The sequence below is a fragment of the Gouania willdenowi genome, chromosome 6 (assembly GCF_900634775.1).
Source record: "Gouania willdenowi chromosome 6, fGouWil2.1, whole genome shotgun sequence".
Lineage (NCBI taxonomy): Eukaryota > Metazoa > Chordata > Actinopteri > Blenniiformes > Gobiesocidae > Gouania > Gouania willdenowi.
The window spans coordinates 59,505,957-59,527,506 of NC_041049.1; the positions used below are offsets into that span (position 1 = coordinate 59,505,957).

Consider the following 21,550-nt stretch of genomic DNA (forward strand, 5'->3'; position numbering starts at 1 on the left):
TCCTATTTTTAACACCTAAACCAGCCTGACCTCATCTTACGTCTTGGGTTTTTGGCAGGGGGCTTGGGGGGGGCTTTTGGGGGGCGGGGGGAAGACATGCTGAGGTGAAGAACCATCCCATCAGTGTGAATAAACACTGAATTATAATTAGGCTGTTTCTTCTCTTCCATCTGTTCTGTAATCAGACACTTTCAACCCCCCCCCCAAAAAAAAAACACATCCACAGTTTGGTCAAGTTGAACAGATATTTTTATTTTATTCTTTGGAACATTTTTAGGATATATGGTTATTATTACAAAAAAAATGCATAACCTTTAACTTGAACCTTACAGTAAACGATGTCGCCTCTTTTCCTCCTAAGCATTACTGAATTAAACATCTTATTATCGTAAAAAAAAAAAAGAAAGAAAAGAATACAAATAGTTTGAAAGAGAGGAAATTGAATAGTCAAGTATAAAACAAAATACTGAATATTTTAAGGCAACAACAGGCAGCAGATTGTAAGGCAAAGTGGAGCTAAGAGGCAAATATAGTGAAAAAAACATGAACGCTTCAGTAACAAATGTTTGAACATATTGTTTCAGGCTCATAAAAGCTAAATATCCTTCATATAGTCACACACAGTCAGAAGATGCATCTTATCTTCATGTTGACATTTAAATTCAATAAAACAAGTGAACGCTAAATCACTCTCTTCAAAACTCAGATTGATTCCACGTTAGTGTCTGGACAACCTTTATCTGATCATGTTCATGCCTTGTTTTCGATTTCCTGAAGTGCTTCGTGCATATTAAAGTCAAAACTGAACATCTGTATCTTCTGAGCTCAACCTGAAGCTAAAGAACTACATCAACATGTTGGGGAACAACTTCCCTTTCTACTGAACGACTGAACCACTGGCCATAGCATGTCCTCACTCACAGTAATGGCTGAACACACATGTTCTCTTCATACAATAAAAATATTCTTCACGTGTTTTACGTTTCTTCAGCTTGGACAAACACAAGAGAACAGAGAAGGGTTTAAAATCTGGTCTGGAAACAAGTGACGATTACAGATAAACAGGCAACAACAATGTGTGTTTACAGACACGTGTGTGAAATATTCAGGTCAAGACACGGCTTTGAAAATAAATAGTCCTGATTTAAAATGAGCAGTATTTTGGTTTTTCTTTATTTTACAGCATTTCTTTAGAACAATCATCCCAACACAGACCGTAAACAGCCAGTGGAGCACAAACACATCGTGGTTAAATCCAAGAGCCTGAAAACCTCAGCATGCAGAGGAACCTGGGTTTTAACCCAATCAGCAGTAAGGAGGACAGGAGGATGGAAAAATCAAGCTCTTCTGTGCAGAACGTCTGCACGGCGTTGGTCAGAGAGCAGCACTGAGCAGCACTAGGCTGTGCTAGAGGCACTCAGACAGCACCTCGTGTTGGGATAAGGACGGATAGATCATGGGTGAACATGTACAATCCTCCACCTTGTGTTGGCTGAGCTGGATCTTCAGCTTCTCCACCTCGTAGTTGTGCAGATATTCCTGCACCAGGTATCGCTCTCGCTTCACACGAGATCTCACGTCAGACGGAACGTCCGGAATCATCCAGGCCACAAAGAATTTGACCAGGAACACAACGTGCTGCAGAGAAGAAGGAGAACACCATGGCTGCTTTAAACACAAGTCCAACCAAAAAACCTCTGAACTATGAACATCCAAGTTTTTAATGTTGAGAATTAGAAGTTAGAGGAACAATTATGTGTTAGAGACACAATTAGAAAACATCTGAAACCTAAAGCTGAATTGATACTAAATTATACTTTGTTCTCAGTAATCAGATTATATCATCAGCTGTGGTGTGTGTAAAGTGTTTAAACACGTTCCTATATTTGCCAAATATGGTTGTAGAGTTAGCACAGTAATGCTATATAGTGACCAAAAGCTATATAGTGACCATTTTGGGTGTTTTTATATGTTTGCTTGTCAATATTATGGTCATTTTTAAGGCTGGTTGTATGAAATTTTGCCATTATTGTTTTTCCTATGTATTAGAAGTGTATAAAAAAAGGAGATATATTATGCATCATTTCAAATTTGCCTTGTTGACTCCCATTGTAACCACATTTTTCATATACTGTAATCATGACATATCATAATTGCTTTTAGAATGAATACCTAATAGATCAAAATAAAGGGATAATATGTTTTAGGTGTAATGACCCCCTACCAACCAGAGACCATTGCATAAAACTTTAGGGAAATTAGGGAAAAGACCAGAATTTTCATTTCTGCTATTAATAAATGAGAGGGTCAAGGCTGTAATATGTTCATCAAAAATATTTCACTTTGGCAATACATTTTTGAAAATACTGCATATTTAGTTTTATTTCCTGCTAAAAAAAAAAGGTTCTCATGATAAAACGTCCATACAGATATCAAAAGGGTTTGAAAGTTATAATAAATCTTATATCTATGAATATGTTTGAAGTAATTTAAATGATCTGATGCGTTGGAAGTAAAAATCTAAATTATTGGAGTGCATTTTTATTGCACTTTTATGAGAAAGACCATTTGTGTACACATTGTGTATGTACATTTAAAAGAGTGCACAAGGGTTGAGCCTATTTAGGAGGAAAGTTAACATTTTATCACTAAGCAAACAATATTATTAACAATCTCTAGAAATAATAGTTTGTCAGTAGAATATCTCTATAGCTGAACATTAGTGGAGTAAACATTAGATTAGTGGCTATAAAACTTAAAGCTGGATGATAAATAAAATAAAAATCAGATAAAGACAGTGTAGGCCTCATTGATCAATACATCAAGGATCAACTGTTTGACAAAAAGATCTAAAGGTTAAAATTGATGCTCAAAAGTTGGTTTTGATTCAAACACCGTCTTATCGACATTTACAAAAAAAGTTTTGCGCATTGCATTGTGGGATGTGGAGTCCTGTAGATGGATGAATAGGAGTGTTTTTAGGAGTGATTCTCATTTGTTCCTGGTATTCCCCAGTAAATCACCTCACTGGATTTGAATCTTTCCATGTAGGACATTGCTTTACCGCAATCCGTGAAAACAACAGAAATGTGTTGGGAAGTCACTTTAGCAGCTTTTTTTTTAATGCAAATGAAAGAAACCACAGTGAGCATGAACTCCACATCCCATAGGGCAATGTGCAAAACCTTTCTGACAATTGTCAATAAGAGTGAGTTCACAGTGGAGATCAAAGCAAACTTTCGAGCAGCAATTTCAACTTAAATTATTTTCTATGAGGCCAACACTTCATCTTTTTTCTGATAAATGAAAAAGTGTTGGTCTCATGCAGCTGCAAATTCAGTGAAGTCTGAGCTTCAGGCAGAGCTTTTACCTCCATGATGATGATGAAGGCCAGTTTGGCTGCTAAAATGTGCCAGAACTGCATCGTGTGTGAATACTGCTTCTCATGACCGGGAGGATAGCGGAAATCACGATACCTATGCAACAGAAAAACAGAATTCATACAGGCTTTAAGTTTAGACGTAAGATATCTACATGTACGACACGGGTAATAAAACATCAACATAAACAGTCTGATGTACACGACCCATTGTCACACACCAACCCTAAGCAAGATGTATAATTTATAAATAATACACGGGATTGGTTCTAACCTTCATCCTCTAGTGCTTGTGATGTTCCACTCTATCATTATATGTCATAGGACAATAGGGCTGCACGATTATGGCCAAAATGATTCTCACAATTATTTGGATCAATATTTTAATCCTGATTATTTATCGGTTTAGGGAAAACACCTGTATCTTTATTTAACTATTTATTAACAAACTCCATTTGAACAGTTTAGAGTACAAAAGAAAAGCTTTAAACAAGAATATTAATAATTACTAAAACGTACCACAAAGTTTACTATGGGCTAACTTTAAATACACTGTTACAGAGTGCAACTCCTTGAAAACAATGACAGCGTATAGAGAAAAGTTAAGAACGTTGGGCCTAAGCTACAGGTTTTGAGCAAGAAACACCAGCCTGTCGACATTTTCTGTCTCGAGTGTCCACCGGATTAATTCATTAATACTAATTAATTAGGCACTTATGTCAATCAACTAAATAAAAACCCTAAAACTCACAGTTTAATCCAGTTTTATATCCACCAGAGCCGCATTTTAAACATAAAAATCGCAGACGATCAGGTTAACTTAATCGTGGAGGCCAAAATCATCATCACGATTAAAATTTGATTAATTGTGCAGCCCTATAGGACAATGTCCAATGTTTGAGAAACACTGAGCTGGTCTAACTTAGCTGCAGTTGATAAATGTTGAACATTAAATAATGTGTAAAGGAGGAAATCAATTCTAAAAAGCCTTTATTTTAATAACTAAATCATTAAAAACCAACATGTTTGGACCAAGCATGGTCTTCATCATGGTCTTCATAATGGTCTTCATCATGGTCTTCATCATGGTCTTCATCCTACATACAGGCATCAGCCAATTTAATGAACACTGGTGTTATCAGTAGGTTTAACGGGACAATAAAACTAGATAAGTGATCATTGTTATGGCAATTATTATATTAATCATCATATCATCAAATGAGTGTTCATGTGTACAATTTTTCATGCGTTTATACACGATAACTGCATTATTCATTGTACTTTTGAACAGAGACATTGTTCCTTTGCTGAGTCATGTTAGTTTAGATTACGTGCTGGCAGTACAGACAGACTGCGCCGTATTCACAGTGCCAGCAAAAACCAGTCTCTACTCAAGGTCTCATAACAAAACTCTGATAAGCAGAGCTCTGTAGAAGCAGTCATTTTCCATCAAAATCCTTCCTCACTTCACACCCTCCTCCCTCCCCTTCCTCTTCGTCAGCTATAAAATATATTGATTTATTCTTTCAGGGTTCAGAGCGACACCCCTCCTGAGGAAGAAGGTCTTGTATTTATCCTTTTGCTCTTTTCTTTATTAAATATGTTTTATTATTCATTCCCGTCTCAGCGTGGTTGTGGGTCTAAATCAGGACAGCTGAAATTTTGCCTTTACATCATTTAATGAGCAATGTCAAATAATTCTAGAAAAAAAATTATTATTAACAGCTGAATCTATATAATTTCTGTTGCTGGTCCTAAGCTGAATCTACTGGTTTCTACTGTAACTGGATAAGAACGCAGTGTATCAAGAACTTGTGAATGAGCTTCAGGCCATGCTGTAGCTGTAGCTGTAGCTCACATCTACTGCCTTCATTATTTCAGCATCACTTTCTACATTTGCTGAGCTTCAGCACAACTTCTGCTTTATTGGAACTTGAGCAGAAAAATGAATTATTGACTTACTACTGCCCCCTGCTGGGAGAAGGAGTGTGTTTTAGCTGAAGCTGCTGACACCAAGCAATCCATTTTATTATATTTTTTTACAATTAATGTTTGGATGTCATTATCCCTCGCTGCACAGTGGATGAAGTCCACTCTAGATATGTGTATTTTATATATAATATATAATATATATATATATATATATATATATATAAAAAATATTCAGATTCAACCTCGCGTCTTTAGCTCCTGACCTAATAAATCTTTATGATTACTACTCTAATATTGATGTGTGTGCACTAGGGTTGGGGTCAATTATAATTGTAATTTAAAAACATTGTTGCTGTCGTAATCGTAATTAAATTGTAACTGAGTTTAGTTTAATTGACTTTGTAATTGTCATTAAAATTCTATAAAAATTGTCAATTATAACTTACCTCAAAACTGGTGAACCATGTTACAGTTCTATGTACAGTTTTACACATATCTTATTAGGATGTGTTACATATCAAGCTTTCCTTGATTTTACCATTTAAAAAAAATTGAAATCTAAGGGTATACAGACACAAAAAAAGCCTCACACATCCACAGCAAAAATATTAAAACCTATATTTTCATTGACACATACGCACGCACAGACACACACACACCTGCAGGTTGTGATGTTGCTGTTGAACCAGGATGGATTCTCCTCATCGTCTGGTTTGTTGTCCAATGGGATCTGAGAGATGTTAAACACAGACAGGCTGTTGTTTATGTAGCCCTTCATGTTCATCTCCCCCTGTGGTTGGTAGGCGTACATGTACACCAGCCGTGGGATCATGTCTGAGGTGAACGCCACGATAAAGGCCTGGAATCAATGAGACAAAGGATAATAAGTGTAAAGAACGTAGTGGTGTTAAAGGTGAGGTCCAGATCTTACATTAGTGACCACAGAGAGGACGGCCATGGCGCTGAGGATCTCTGCCCAGGCTCCGATGCTGTGAGCTTTAGCGGCCACGGGACGTCTGAACTGAGACGTGAGTTTCCAGGCGTCGACTCTGATCTCGATGATGTTGTTGATGAGAGCGAGAAGAGGAGCCAATGGGAAGGAGGCCACGAACAGTGTGATGAAACCAAACTGGATCACTGACAGAGAGAGGACAAGAATGGAGCTTTACACACACGTTTCACAGATAGAGAAGAAGAAAAGATCAATTGAAATCCTGCTTTAGAGTTAGTTTTTATGTAGTTTACTGCAGTGGTTCTCAACTTTTTGGCTGTAGTCCCCTTTTCTCTTATTTCTGCATCCTAGTCCCCCCTTTGTCCGACTACAATATTTTGCTGAGAAACTATTTAAAACATCTATAGATCATATGATGGAATGAATGAGTGATAACACATTTTAAAGATCCTCATTGTGTACATAAGTGGAAATAACAGTATGTAGTGCAGTGGTTCACAAAACCTTTTAGGATAGGTTGGTGACCCCAGTTTGATATCAAGAATTCTGGTGACCCCAGGGACATTTTTTGTCTTCCAGACTTTGTTTTTGATCATGTGTTGAACTCAGATATCATACTGCATTTTTAGAAGAACTAGATTTATATTTCACAAAGTGAAACAACAGAAAACACTTGTTTAAGATTGTGTGTTATTTAAATAAAAAAAGAACATTTTCAAAAGTCTATTTAAATTTTTCAGAAATTTCAGGCACCCCATTTAAACTCCAGGCGACCCCACATGGGGTCCTGACCCCAAGGTTGAAAAAAACTGAGTTTAGTGGGCTGCTGAATGGATTTATTCCTATGGTTTTTATCATTTCCGTCATCTCACTTTCTGTGGTGGGACCAAGATTGACACATGATTTTTATTTATAAGTATCCCCCCATAGTGCATCACGTACCCCTAGGGGTCAACTTACCCCAATTTGAGAAACCCTGGTTAGTGGTTGATGCCTTATGGCAGTGGGTCAGCAATGCTAACTACTTTTGCATTTGGCCACAGTCTCCAGTCTTTAATGAAATAAAACCGATTCATTGGTTTTATTCTGATGTCTTTTATGTGCAACAGGCTCCTCCCCTTAAAAGCCTTTGATAAAATCCTGGTGTTAGTGACAGAGAGAAAACAGCTCCTCTACACTTATTTTTCACATAAAACTAACATATCCAGTTATTAAAAGGACACCAAATTTACAAGGTACCCGTCATGTTCATGACATCAAACTGTGTGTTTGTTTGTATTGATTTGTTTGTTTTTATTAATAATAAACAAAGCACAGAATGTGACGTAGGGCTGATTCTAGGCCAAGTGTCCTCACATTCACCATTGATTTTTGTCTTCATTTTAGTTTTTCTCCACATTTCTACATATTGTTTTTATTTATTACTACTGATAACACAGGGATGTTTGCTGGAGTGTGTGGAGCTGGTATTGTAACTTAGAACCTGCAGTAAAAAAAGCTTCTTTATAACACTTGTGACTAAAGAGACACGGGATGTCCCGATGGAGGACACACTCGCACGCACGCACACTAATCAAGATCAATTTCTATCATAATTTTGTGTATTTTGTTGTTGTTCATCTGTCCTTTTTCATTATTAAGTATATTTTTCTCTTTATTTGAGTGTTTTTGTTGTCATTTTTTGTGTGTTGTTGGTATTATTTACATTATTTCTCTCAGTGTGTGTGTGTGTGTTGGTGTTGTTTCTTATGTCCGTTTGTATTTTTGCTCTGTTTTGTTCTCGTTTTGTGAGTTGCAGGTAATATTTAGCATGATTATCATGTTTAACGAAAAAATGAACATTATAAAACCCCATAGTTTAATGATTTTAATTTGTATACATTTTCCCCTCCATCGCGTACCCCCATTTGAGCAACACTGTACCAGAGAATATTCTGCCACAGACGTGTGAGAAACGTCAGTAGGTTATGGATCGTTACCCATTTCCAGGTATTCATAGAAGAGTCCTAACTGTCCAAAGCACTGCAGGTCGTGGTCCTGCTCCCAGCGGCTGTACAGACTCTCTGGGTGACTCCTGGCTCTTCTGCTGCCCCACCAGTTCCTCAGCCACCTACAGGACACAAGGGGGCGACAAAGAGCTCTCAGATACCATGACAGCAGCAGTATTTTATCATCACAAAATAATCTGTGTACCCTTCATTCTTTGGTTATGCCGTTTTACAAACCAAAAAAAAAAAAAAACAAATAATCACTGTGGTTATTTTGATTGATTTCAAATCAAAACTGAAATACAAAAAAAATGAAAAACCAGATAAGCAGCGTTTTTCTGTTTTAAAATTAAAATATTAATGGCAAAATCCTGTTGTGTTTGTGAGATATTTGAATATTTACGAATAATTAGAGCCAGAGCTGAAGTCACGTCACATTCTCTCGAGCAAACAGTGTTACGGTCCAAATAGTATCCAGATAAACTGGTGACTATTGACTGTGAGGCTGGTGTGAGGAACAATAGGTGTTAGAACTTCTAACCATTTGGCACTTTTACAAAAACAACTACACACCTTTTTTGAGGGGCAGTAAAATATATATTTTGCACGTTATAATACCACTAGCCACTAACGGCAGCCGTCAACATACAGAAGTCACAAGAAACAAGGAGCAACCAGTAGATCATTACACCACATCCTTTTATATGTGTGTGCTTTTTGTAATAACCATTTATTTTTTGTTTTGATTTACTTATGTATTAATAACTTACAGTTCACCAGTTGATCAGTAATGTGACTTATTGCTCCTTTTTTTGTCCAGTAGTAAAAGTCTGCCCCCATCTGTGGGTCCCCTCTGTGTGGTGAGATTAAAACTAGTTGCCCTTAAATATCCAAATCTTACACAAACAGAATAAGATTACGTCTAAAACACAAAAACGCTGCTTGTCTAGTTTTTTTATATTTCTGTATTTGTGTTTTGGTTTTCAGTAAAACAAATGACCACTGTTTTTGGTTTTAATAAAACAGAAATAACCAAAAAAACGAAGGGTCTACTCACTTATTCTAATTGATGGTTTTTTTTGTTTTTTTTTCACCCATAAAGGTTAAATATAATGTTGCTTTGTACCTTTGAACTTTAAAAAACCATGTTTTACCTATGGCCTTTGGTTGTTTGTTTTTTGAGTATTTTAGTTTAAACCCGTGAATTATTTCTTCCTGATTTCCAGGTATTGATCACTGTAGCCACTTTGTTACTTAGCCACTTGAACAACAGCCTTACTGTGCTTTTCTACATGTGACAAACTCAACCCGAGGGACAAAATTCAGCGTCGTTCAGCACAACGAAATGATTACGAACGAGCACATGACGACATAATAAACTTTGTTGATTGATTATATTGATATTCCAATTATTTCCTGCAGATCAGGTTTCTTTGTATTTTATTGACTGTATTTATAGTTGTTTTTTTTTATTTGCATATACTCGTATTAAGTCTTCCAAGTGGAGTGGAAGCAATTTTACCATTAAAGTATTTGTAGGAATAACTATTTTCCTTGATCATGGGAAAATCTACGGAAAATGCAGAATTCACGTTTTTGAACTGGGTTTTCTCTCTCTCTCTGTATATATATATATATATATATATATAGACCAAGTGTGAAACAGAAATGCCTCCATTGCATGTTTTATGATAATGTCCTCTATTTACTTGTCATTATTCTTTGGAAAAAGGGTTGAATGAATGTCTAGCAATTTCGCAAATATGTCTAATTTTCCACAATATTTCGTCCAAAATCTTGCGCTACTTGTTATCCTGTGACTGAAAATAAATGCAGAGCTTCGTCTCAAGTGTGTTTTTAACGTGTTCAGATTATTATGACACGTTAAAATCTGAAAAGGCACTGGTACAAAGATGTTGGTGTATTATTTCCACTGGTGATCCGTTAACCTAGTGACACCGTTACATCTCCAAGCACAAAACCTGAGGCTGATTCACTAGTAATGAAAGGTTTCACAAATGTTTTGGGACCATATCTATCACATCATGTCATATCTATTCTATTCTATTCTATTCTATTCTATATGATGCAATTTTATGGTATTTTTCCTCTAAAACGGGTGTCTGAGTTTCATCTCTTGTGATTTCCAGCATCACCCCCCAGCTTCTGTAAGTCATCAGAAGCACATAAATGTAAAATTAATAACAGTAGTTGACTTCATTAACCGTGTTTAACATGGTTATCATGATTTTTGGAGGTTTAATTGCCAATAAAGTCATTTAAATAGAAAAAGACGAAACAAAATGAATGTAAAGCTTAAACTGTGAAGGGTAAGTCTGTAAGGGAATTGGGGAAGTTTAGGGATTTAATTTAATTTCCACAAATAAGGAAAACTAATTTTTATGTCACTGAAAAAAACTGTGTTCAAAAAGGTAAAGTCTGGATCTAAGTACATTTTTATATGAAAAAAAACACAATAAATGTTTGAAGTTTCCTGTGCACTTACGGGACCAGAGCTTCCTGAACGTTTCCCCACACTGTTTACCCCGTCATCACCACCACCAGCTGAGTGGTCAGCTCTATCAGACAGCCCCCAGGGTCACACTGAGCACAAACACAAGTGGTTATCTACTAATACTCACTGCTTTCAAATGTGAAATGGTGTCATGGTACCTCTTCATTCCTCAGTTTGCTGCCAAACATGTAGGCGTACTTTCCCGGGTAGCCCACAAACTTTCCCTTAAAAAAAGGCCACGTAGAAGCAGGAGGAGTAGTAAATTAACGAACTGGAACAGGAACATCTTCATCGTCAGTTTGTTCTCGTACTCCAGGTGCGTCTTTGGAATTTCTGTCACACAGAATAACAAATATTTTCTTAAAGACGTTTTCGAAGCTGCAGTTCAACCAGGGGTGAACTGGGACATAAACTCAGTCCAGACCAGCCCAGTATCACTATATTATCACTACATTACTAGAGGACACCACGTACAAGCTGTTATTAAATCAGTGATTCTCAACATGTGGCTTTTTATGTCAATTCAATTCATTTCAATTATTATCCCCCAGAAAACCTTAAAAGGGGGAAACTTTTTAACCTCTTTTTATATATTTCCTTTGTCTCATTTTTGTGACACTTCTTTTTCAGACTTTAGCAACCTTTAACCAATAAATATTCCTTTTGTACAATTTTTTCGACACTTATCCATTTTTTCCTCCTTTCTTTAATTCTTTTTGCTAACTTTTGCCCAATAAATACCACTTGTTTCCTTTTTCCCCTACATTTTGCCTCTTTTTGTCCCACATTTTTGCCCTTTTTCACTATTGTTTGCCACATTTTGCCCATGTGCCATTACATATTACCTGTTTCCTTTTTATTTGCCAATTTTTTGCTACTTATGACTGCTTTTGGACTATTTTAGTCAGTGTTTACTCTTTTCTTGTCATGTTTTTGTGACTTTTGGACCATTTTTGGCCATGTTACCATGTCTGCCTCCACTTGCTTGTCAAAAAAAAACCCGTAGCGGAACGGACCAGCCCACTTCGGGTCGACGGCCCACTGGGACAATGCCCGGTATGCCAAATGGCCAGCGCACCCCTGGGTTCAACAGACGTCCTCACCAATGTCAGTGATCCACACAGCCACTCTTTCATACATCAGGTTCAGGATCATGATGATGACAAAGTTGATGCACGAGGCGGTCACAGATGTTGCCAGCTGTGGAGTGATGTAGGGGCCGACCACATCCAGGTGTGTGGTGGGACTGTCCTCATTATGCTAGCTAGCGCTGCTGCGTACACAGCCAGGCGGTATGCGATGACGCCGATGATGCAGGCAATGATCAACGAGATCTACAGGATGGAGAGGAAAAGTGACAACATGAAAAACAACAAGAACATAAAGAGCAATCAGCAGGTGGTTGGGTTTTCTAATGTTAGAAATATCAGGCATGCTTTAAGTGTGCACATGTGCATGAGTAAGGACAATAAGAATATAGCAAAGGCCAGTATGTATGAAACTAGCTAGAGTCGAACCATCAACCTAATAAATCTAAGCCTCTACCTTCAAAATACAAGGGAAACAGGTTTTAGGTGGAATGACCAATTACTGACCAACTCTAGTCTGTAATAACTTCATATGAAATGTTTCATTTTGCACATTATTTTTGAAAAAAAAAGCATATTTGTGTTTTTCTCATTGAAAAAAAATATGCTTTTAAGACAGAAAAGCATAAAAAGATGAAAAGAATACAGAAATATAATGAACATTTATATTTATGATTAGGTCTGAAAAAGACTGAAAGTAGGAAAAAATATTCATATATGAGATTGTGAAGACACGTTTATAATGGGTACCATTTTGGTATAAGTTCAAATAGTGCAGGTTTTTTTTTTTTTTTTAAATAAATGCTCATAGCTCTAAAAGTAATGATGTCTTAAAATCAATGTTTCTATCAATTATTGACAGACTCAAGTCTGTAATAACTTCTTATCAAATGTTCCACTTTGCACATATAGTATATGACAGAAGGGGCATAAAAACATGAAAAAAATGCAGAAAAATAATGAAAACTTTATATATGTGGTTACGTCTGGAGTTGTTGAAAAGATCTGATGAGAAAAAGAGAAAAAATATCTATTTTAAAGAGTTTTATGAAGGGTACCATTTAACCTTTATTAAAGGTGCCCCGAGGGTTAATACAACAAATGAGTGTTATTTGTCTGAAGTTCAGAATGACTCTGTTTTTAGTTTCATACGTACAAAGCCTGATGATGTGAATGAGGACGTGCAGCAGTTGGAGCAAAGAGACAAACACATATATAAACATATGAAAGGTTCTCTGCTCACCCACAACAGGACGGTGGCTCCTGACAGACATGTGCGTGCACACTTGCTTGTTACGGGTAAGTAAGGCTCCATTTCCTAAACAATGATCAAGCAAAGCATGGACACAGGAGTCAGTCATCCTCTGTTAAGTCCTGAAAAAGAGCTCCACAAGGCCAGGTTCCTTTATCTGTTTAAAGCCTCAAATCAGACTTTAAAAGTTCATATCGGGTTTTACCCAATTTTTACTAATGATCTCCTGATGAACCCATGCTTTTATGAAAACAGCTAATAAAAACACGTTCTCATCTACAAAGGCGGAGAGAAGGAAACCCGAGCCTCTGAGTCTTTCCAGTAGCTACAGCTCCACTACCACAGCACCACCACCACCACCATCACCACCACCACCACCACACAGCGTTAATTCAGAGCCTCCCCTTACCCAGAGAGCCACAGTGGCCCAGCACACAAACCATTTCCCTATTAGATCAGTAGCCGTCCTGTCAAGAACCAGCTCTGTTTCCTAAAGATGTGGTCATAGCAGATCACAGCTGGTCAATGCAATTCAATAAATACCTTAAATAACTCACTGTAACTACATGCGCTAACAAATTACTCCCGTGTGTCTACAGTACGTTTAATAAATAAATACTGTAAGCCAGGGATGGGCAACTATCACAGCGGGGGCCACAAAAATGTGCTTGTATCTGATCCGAGGGTCACATGATCAACATTCATGTCAGCGTTAGACAAATGAGTGATCTAAGCAATAATAAGGGGGAGGGAGGGTTTTGTCTTATTTTGTCTTTGTTGTTTTGTCAGTTTTTAGTCATTATGTGTGTTTTTGTTAGTTTTTGTGTTCTTGTTGTGATTTTATGTATTTTTGTTGTCGATTTGTGCATTTTTTGTTTTTGTTTTTTGTTGACATTTGTGGAGCAGAAGTATCGTGATGAGACAGGACGGTCGTCATCGACCCTCCGACAGACTGCAATGATAGATGATGATGATAGTGTCTGTCTTTGTTGTCATTTTGCGTGTATTATACTTGATACTTTGAGCAATTTGCTGTCGATTTGTGTGTTTCGGGAGTTATTTTTTGTGTACTATGTTGGGCTTTATATTCCTTCCAACTTCTTGAAATACAATTTGTTTTAAGGGGTGCACAAAATTAGACCAATGGCCACATGTGGCCCCCAGGCCGCTTGTTGCCTATACCTGCTGTAACCTGTAATCTAGTGCTAGCTATTCTTTACATGTAGTAAACATTGATTAGTAAGTGATGAGCACACAAACACCTGAGTGATGCGGTTCAGCTTGCGGTTGGTGCACTTGGTCTCGTACTCTGGCCGTAGCTGCAGCTGTTGCTGCTCCTCCTCAAAGTCCACCAGATCCCACTCGTACTCCAGACGAGCCTGACGTCTCTTCCACAACTCCAGGAACAGGGTCACTGCAGGGTCACAACACCTTCTTAATGTGTGGAACCCTGAGGATTAGACCCGCCCTACGCCCTCATTGTAGAGCAGGGCCACATCAACCAAAAATATCATCTTCATATATTATCTCAACTCCGTTCTTTAGTTATTCCGTTTTAAAACCGAATCAAAAATAATAAATAAACAGTGTGGTTATTTTGTTTTACTGACTTAAAACCACAACAGAAATACAGAAAAATCCAAAACCAGATAAGCAGCGTTTTTCTGTTTTAAAATTAAATCTTCTATATGTGTGATATTTGGATATTTAATGGAAACTGTGGACAAGAGCTTTATGTTTTAATCTCACCACACAGAGATGACCCACAGACAGGGAGGACTTTTATTCTGCTGTGTTTGATAAAATGATCTTGTAGCATGTTGTCCACCACACCAATGGTAAAGAGGCGTAATTTGTGTGTCGATGACGTTTCGTTAAAGAGTTATTGATACTGGAAGTCTGAATCTGTGAATATCTGCCAACTTTAACGAACAGTGTAACGGTTCAAATAGTATCCAAATAAACTGGTGACTGAGTGGACTTTTGCTAAAAAAGGAGCAATGCATAAGTCACATTACTGGTGAATTGAAACGATAAAAACACATAAATAAATCAAAACAAACAATGGATGTAACGTAAAACATGCAGATGATACAGTATCTGATTTTCTACCCCCCTCAGTGCCAGCCGTTTTTGAGCATTTTGACTGATTTTTAAAGACCCACAGAATATTTTCTACTATGACTATCTGAAATCTGACACCAGATTCTGAACGATTGAAGCCTCTACTTTCATTAAAACGAATTTGTTTCTGGCTCGTTTCCTTCTTTTGTAATCAGCTGTTGAATAGAGCAAGTTTTACACAAATCTTCAGTTTCAGAGCAAAAAGCTGAGAAAACAGTACTTTGGTAAAAAACCCTGTCAGTGACTTTAAAGCTATTTTTTTTTTATTTAGTGACAACTCTAACATCTAAACATTGTTTCCTTATATAAAACAAAAAAAAAAAACACTGAGGCCGGGCTTTTGATGGCAAATTATCTATCTGGGTCAGAGTTGAATGGATTTCTTAGTGTATTTTGGCGTTCTTCCAAGTTTCCCTACCGTCATTCTGCACACACGCAACTTCCTCTTCCTCCCGACACACAGCAATGACCCGTTTAGCCCGGTTAGTTGATGGTTTTATCTCACCATTGCAACATTCTCTATATTCCACTCAGGTCCATACATGTTCTGTGTTAGTATGTGAAGCTGTGAACTGCTGGATACGTCACAATATCACTCTGTAGCGCCATAATCTCACTCGTTCCTGCTTCTCCTCTCCAGCTAATGGTAGCATCAGTGGCTAATCTCTCATCTACAGGTGCACTTCTGCCATCTTCAGGGCACGGTTGGTCACTACATCACCCCACAGCTTAGATATTGATGAGGGACCTCCGCCAGGATGTTTTCTAGGAATCCCCGTGAAAAAACTAGTTATCTCGTCAATGGCGCTGAGCGTTTGGATTTGAAATGACGAGTTATCTCGTCAATGGCACTGAGCGTTTGGATTTGAAATGACGAGTTATCTCATCAGTGGCACTGAGTGAGTTAAAGGATCTAGAGGTGGTGTAATTAATCTACTGGTGCTCCTCGTTTCTTGTGATCAACTTCCATGTGTGTTGATGGCTGCCGTCACTGGCTACCGGTATTGTAACGTGAAAAATTAAGTAGTAGTTTTCACTGCCTTCAAAAAAAGCTGTAATTGTTTTTGCAAAAGTGTGAAATGGTAGAAGTTCCAACAACTATTGTTCCTCACAGTCGATAGTCAGTCACCAGATTATCTGGATACTATTTGGACCGTAACACTGTTCGGTAAAGTTGGCAGATATTCACAGATTCAGACTTCCAGCATCAATAACTTTTTAACGAAACGTCATCGACACACAAATTACGCCACTTTACCATCGGTGTGAGGTGAACATGATACATCATTTTATCAAACACAGCAGAGTAAAAGTCCCCCCGTCTGTGGGTCATCTCTGTGTGGTGAGGTTAAAAAACAAAGCTCTTGTCCTAGTTTCCCCTTAAATATCCAAATATCACACAAACAAGAAGACTTAATTTTAAAACAGAGAAACATTGCTTATCTGGTTTTGAATTTTTCTGTATTTTTGTTTTGGTTTTAAGTCAGTAAAACATAATAACCACACTGTTTGTAAACCGTTTACCCTTTATTCTTTGGTTATTCTGTTTTACAACCAAATAAAACTAACAGATGTAAGCTATACAAAGCAGTAAGTAATTAAAAAACTAAGTAAAAACAAGCAGGAACAAGGTGAATTTCTGTAAAAAGCTGTTCCTCACTCACCCCAAATGCCCATGAATATGGCAAAAAAACACCGTTGCCACGTTGTCGAACAAGTGTGATTGCTGTTAGAAGAATGAAAAACTCATTTGTTGACAATTAGCAACACTCGCTATTGAAATGTCACAAGTTGTAAAGAGAACATGAGTCACACAATCAAAAAAAAAAACCAAACACTCACCCACGAGGAGTTGCACGTTGAGTTGAGTTTCCAGTAGCCACATTTTTTATCACACAGTGGACACATGACAATATGGCCGCCCACTTCCTCGCTGCAGATTTCTTTACTGTGGAGGAAGCAATAAGTTATTAGGGCCTGTACTAGGCTAGATTTCCCTCTTATCGCGCTAACTTCTGGGATTTAAACAGGACATATCATACACATTTTTCACCTTTTAAAACAGTTCCCTGTGGTCTAAATGACATATCCGTGCTGGTGTTTGGTCAAAACATAACATGAATTAAGCAACAGAAGAGATTTAATACCCTGTAAAATCAAGTTCTGTCAAAGCGTTCAGTTTTGGCGGTTTTGTTTGGTTAGATGAAGCTAACGGAGCTAAATCCAGGATATAATTATCTAGCTTGGTGGTATAGGCCCTTAGAGCTTATTAGTTTCCATCCACATCAACACTTACCTCCACTGGTTGTCATCATAGGTGAGGAATCCATAAATGAAACAGATGGTCCCAACCACTGCAGCAAACAATAACATCTCTGTGTAGAAACCCAGCCACGCAAAATAAATGCCAATCTTCTCCCCGTAGTATTTTCTGAGGAAGGACAAACAGTCACAATTACATTCTTACTTTGTTCTGCAACCGTTCATCAGATAAAGAGCTGGAACATTTACTGATATTAGCCCAAAAGCATTCACGTCTAAATCCAACCACATGTGATATAGTATATTTTACCTGACTAGATTGAGAGGCTGTTCTTTGAAGAAATAACAGAACCGAGCCCAGTGTTTGTAGAGGTTGTATCGCTCACTCTCACAGTTTGGGTCTTTTGATCTGATCCAGTACCTGGACTGTAGGGAGAAAACACACTTTAATACCACAATCAGCCACTTCATTTACACACATCTGAGATTATACAGAAAAACAAAGTCATGAGCCATGTAGTGATCACCTGAAACTATCTGCAGAGTTTATATAATTGTTATGATTAGGGCCCGAGCACCAAACTTCTTCTTCTTCTTCAACAGTCACTTTACTTGGATTTATGACCCCCATCCCGGGAGTGCAATTTCATTACATTTGGCAGGACGGTATAGCTTGATGACAACTGAAGGTGTCGTTTTTTTTTCACGCAATTTCAGGACTCTTTAGCACCACCTAGAGTTTGTAACTTTCCACTGGTTTGAACTAACTGGATGACATTCAGTAGGTATATGCAGTGGACCGTGACTAGCAAAAATGTATCACAGCATTATCAAGAAAGCTGGATATTCAGAATCAGAGACCTTTATCACTCTATCTTAAATAACTTTTAAAGCAAAGAAAAGCAGCACCTTAAACATTAAAAAATATAATCTTATTGACATTGTTCATCTTAAGACAGAAATATATCTGTAGCCAAAAAAAAGGCTGAAGAGCAGAAAAGTAACGTACATCATGCAGAGGGAAGGCGGCGGTGTAGGTGCCGTTGTTGAGTAAACGTTTGATTCCTTTCTTGTCTTTATCTGCACAATCGTCACGAATGTATGAGCAGCGGGAAAGGATGTAGTAAACCTGGTAAACACAGAAACCATAGAACTGTTAAATATCAGCTTTGGTTTCATCTGCACACACACACACACACCTGAGAGGTAAAATCTCATGTGAAACAATATAACATCTAAAATTCATAATACAAAATAAAATATTTGCATTTCCTGAAGAAAATGCAAGTGAGAATGCAGGTAATAGCATTAGCATGAGTTTGTATAGCATTAGCATTAGCTAGCATTAACATTACCAAACATTAGCATTAGGTAGCATTAACATTAGGATTAGCTAATGGGTGCTGGCCCGCATTAATTTGTATTAGCTATCATTCGCAAAAATTTGAATTAACATTAACTTCAACTTGCATTACCATTAGCTACCATTAACTGGCATTAGCATTAGATAGCGTTAACATTAATGTTAGCATTAACTAGCACTAGAATTAGCTAGGATTAGCTAGCATTAACAATAGCTAGGATTTACTTAGCAATAACATTAACTAGCATTAGAATTAGCTTGCATCAACATTTGCATTAGCTAGCATTAGCATTGGCTAGCATTAGCATTGGCTAGCATTAGCATTAACTAACATTTCCTTGGTTAGCTAGCATTAACATTAGCTAGCATTAAATAACATTAGCATTAAGTTGAAAAAAGTTGAAAAAGGTAGAAATGTGTTGAAGGTAGTAGCTAAACATGTTAAAGGTCAAAATCAGCTGATGAATGGCTGGGGATGAAGGGGGTGAAAGTTTAAAAAGCTGAAATTTTCAATAGAAATGAATGGGAAAGAAAAAATGTCACAACTCAAAAAGTTGAAAAGTTAAAATTATAAAAGTACAAGCATAAATTCCGGGAACTTCCTCAATATATAACGGTGTAGGAGGAGTTAACGCAGACGGAAGAAAAAACGGAAAACATTAGTGAGGATACAGGAGGCATCCTCACTAATGATGATACAAATATCTATTTAAATACTTTTTGTAATTATGACAATATTGTGCAACAATTTGCCGATAGCGATTCTTACAATCCTGTTGCGAGTGGACGGAGGAAAAAAGGTGTCTTTGTTGTCGATGAGGAAGAAGTCGGCCTTGTCCTTGTTGAATGGAGCTGTGAAATAGTCGGGCTCAGGATGCATGATGTTCTCTGGCAGCCGGAATGGAGTGGACAGCCACTTCATGGGCATCTCACTGTTGTCCGGGATGTCGTTGACTTTGAAAGGAATCTTAATCTTCAGAACGTCTGCGTATGTGGCCAAGACTTCCCACGGAGCGTGGATCTTCACAAAGTACGTCTTTCCGTCCTCGGACTCCTGAGGAGGAAGATAAAGGGATGTATGAAGATAGGATACAGATATATGTACATGAGTTGTGCACAATAAACTTTGAAAGACTACATAAAAATGTCCAAAATGGTGGAAACCTTATCAGCTGACTCAGCGTATAATATAAGGCAGGGTTCACTCTGAACAAGTCATGAAACAATCACAGGGACATATATTGATCCTATTTCATATCTATGGTATATTTACACAAACGGAGCTCTGCTACATTTACATAGAAACTGACTTTTTTATCCACTAAGAGTAAACATTCCAGGCTCCGCTGTAGCATGGCAGCGTTATAATCCTACCAATTTTCAACATTCATGTGAGTGATTTGAATAATGACCAATCTGAGCAATTAAATAGGGTAAAAAAGAGTTTTGTGAGTTTTCGCTGTTGTTTTGTGTATCTTTCTGTCATCTTGGAACCTTTTTGGATTCATTTTGTTGTCATTGTGTTTTTTTTTGTCATTCTGTACATTTATGTATACTGTATGTTATGTATCATTTTGTGTATTTTTTGGCAGCATTTTGTGTGTTTTTCTCTTGTTTTTGTAGTTGTCTTTTGTGTATTTTTGTTGTTATTTTGTATAATTTTCTGTTATTTACACTAAACAGCCATAACGTTATGAGCAGCTGCCTACAAATCTGCCACATACGGAGGAGGAAACTGTGATGCCTTCAATCTTCACGTGTATTTTTGAACGTTATCAGCTCAAAATCAAGTCATTGGTTCAATGTTTGACCTTCTTTTAGTCACTTACAATAAGTACTGACCACTGCAGAACAAATACTACAAACTAACCTACTGTATTTTCCACAACTATAGATCGCACTGATGTGTGTGTATATATATATATATATATATATATATATATATATATATATATATATATATATATATATATATATATATATATATTATATATATATATACTCAGTAGTTATTTCAATAAGAAATTGCTTTGGTTGGTTGTAAATAATGTATATATTATGTCCATGTCTGTATCTTTTATTGTCATTGTCTTAAATGTTTGAGGACTACATATGGAAAGAAGCTCATTAATGTGCGCTGTCCTCTCCAAATAAACAAAGTAAAGTAGGGGTGTCCCGATCCTATATTGATATCGGATATCGGTCCGGTATCAGCCAGAAAATAAAATATCGTATTTTATCGGACTGCGTCTAAAATCTCCGATATAATATACCGTATATTGGTTTTTCGGATTTATTTTTTCAATATCTTCTATTTTATTTTCTAATTTCTTTTATTCAATCATAGAATATTATTATTCAAAGGTTAATTATACATAACCATTGGTTTATAATAAATTGGTCCAAATTTGAAAATAATCAAGCCTTTTCTAACATTCCACTCTACAAAAAAAGGAATAAAAGTATGTATGATTCGTGCTGTTACCGTATCGGGTCGATACTCAAGGCTTCAATATTGGTATCGTACCGGAAGTGAAAAAGTTGTCTCGGGACATCCCTAAAGTAAAGTAATATGGGTGACTTTATTGAAGCCAAGCCTTCTTTTACTTTCACACAAAGTGATTCACTTCAAAGCATTATTGGGGGCGGGCTTCGGTTCCTGGACTGATTTTGCGCGATAAACTAGCTAAAAAAA

At 37.1% G+C, this 21,550-nt stretch overlaps 1 protein-coding gene across 1 annotated transcript in view; it reads right to left on the minus strand.

The window, feature by feature from the left end:
• Window positions 1-374: 374 nt before the first annotated feature.
• The window catches only part of ano5a (anoctamin 5a), a 41,962-nt gene continuing 20,786 nt past the window's right edge, over window positions 375-21,550 (minus strand). Inside the window, 20 exon segments of the mRNA XM_028449603.1 lie at window positions 375-1,638; window positions 3,371-3,476; window positions 5,971-6,170; window positions 6,243-6,448; window positions 8,243-8,373; window positions 10,758-10,855; window positions 10,925-10,999; window positions 11,001-11,027; window positions 11,029-11,099; window positions 11,870-12,008; window positions 12,011-12,100; window positions 13,098-13,172; window positions 14,369-14,520; window positions 16,895-16,922; window positions 16,924-16,956; window positions 17,073-17,178; window positions 17,527-17,661; window positions 17,803-17,918; window positions 18,502-18,621; window positions 19,625-19,909. Coding sequence (XP_028305404.1) covers window positions 1,408-1,638; window positions 3,371-3,476; window positions 5,971-6,170; window positions 6,243-6,448; window positions 8,243-8,373; window positions 10,758-10,855; window positions 10,925-10,999; window positions 11,001-11,027; window positions 11,029-11,099; window positions 11,870-12,008; window positions 12,011-12,100; window positions 13,098-13,172; window positions 14,369-14,520; window positions 16,895-16,922; window positions 16,924-16,956; window positions 17,073-17,178; window positions 17,527-17,661; window positions 17,803-17,918; window positions 18,502-18,621; window positions 19,625-19,909 — 2,424 coding nt within the window. The 3' untranslated portion in view covers window positions 375-1,407.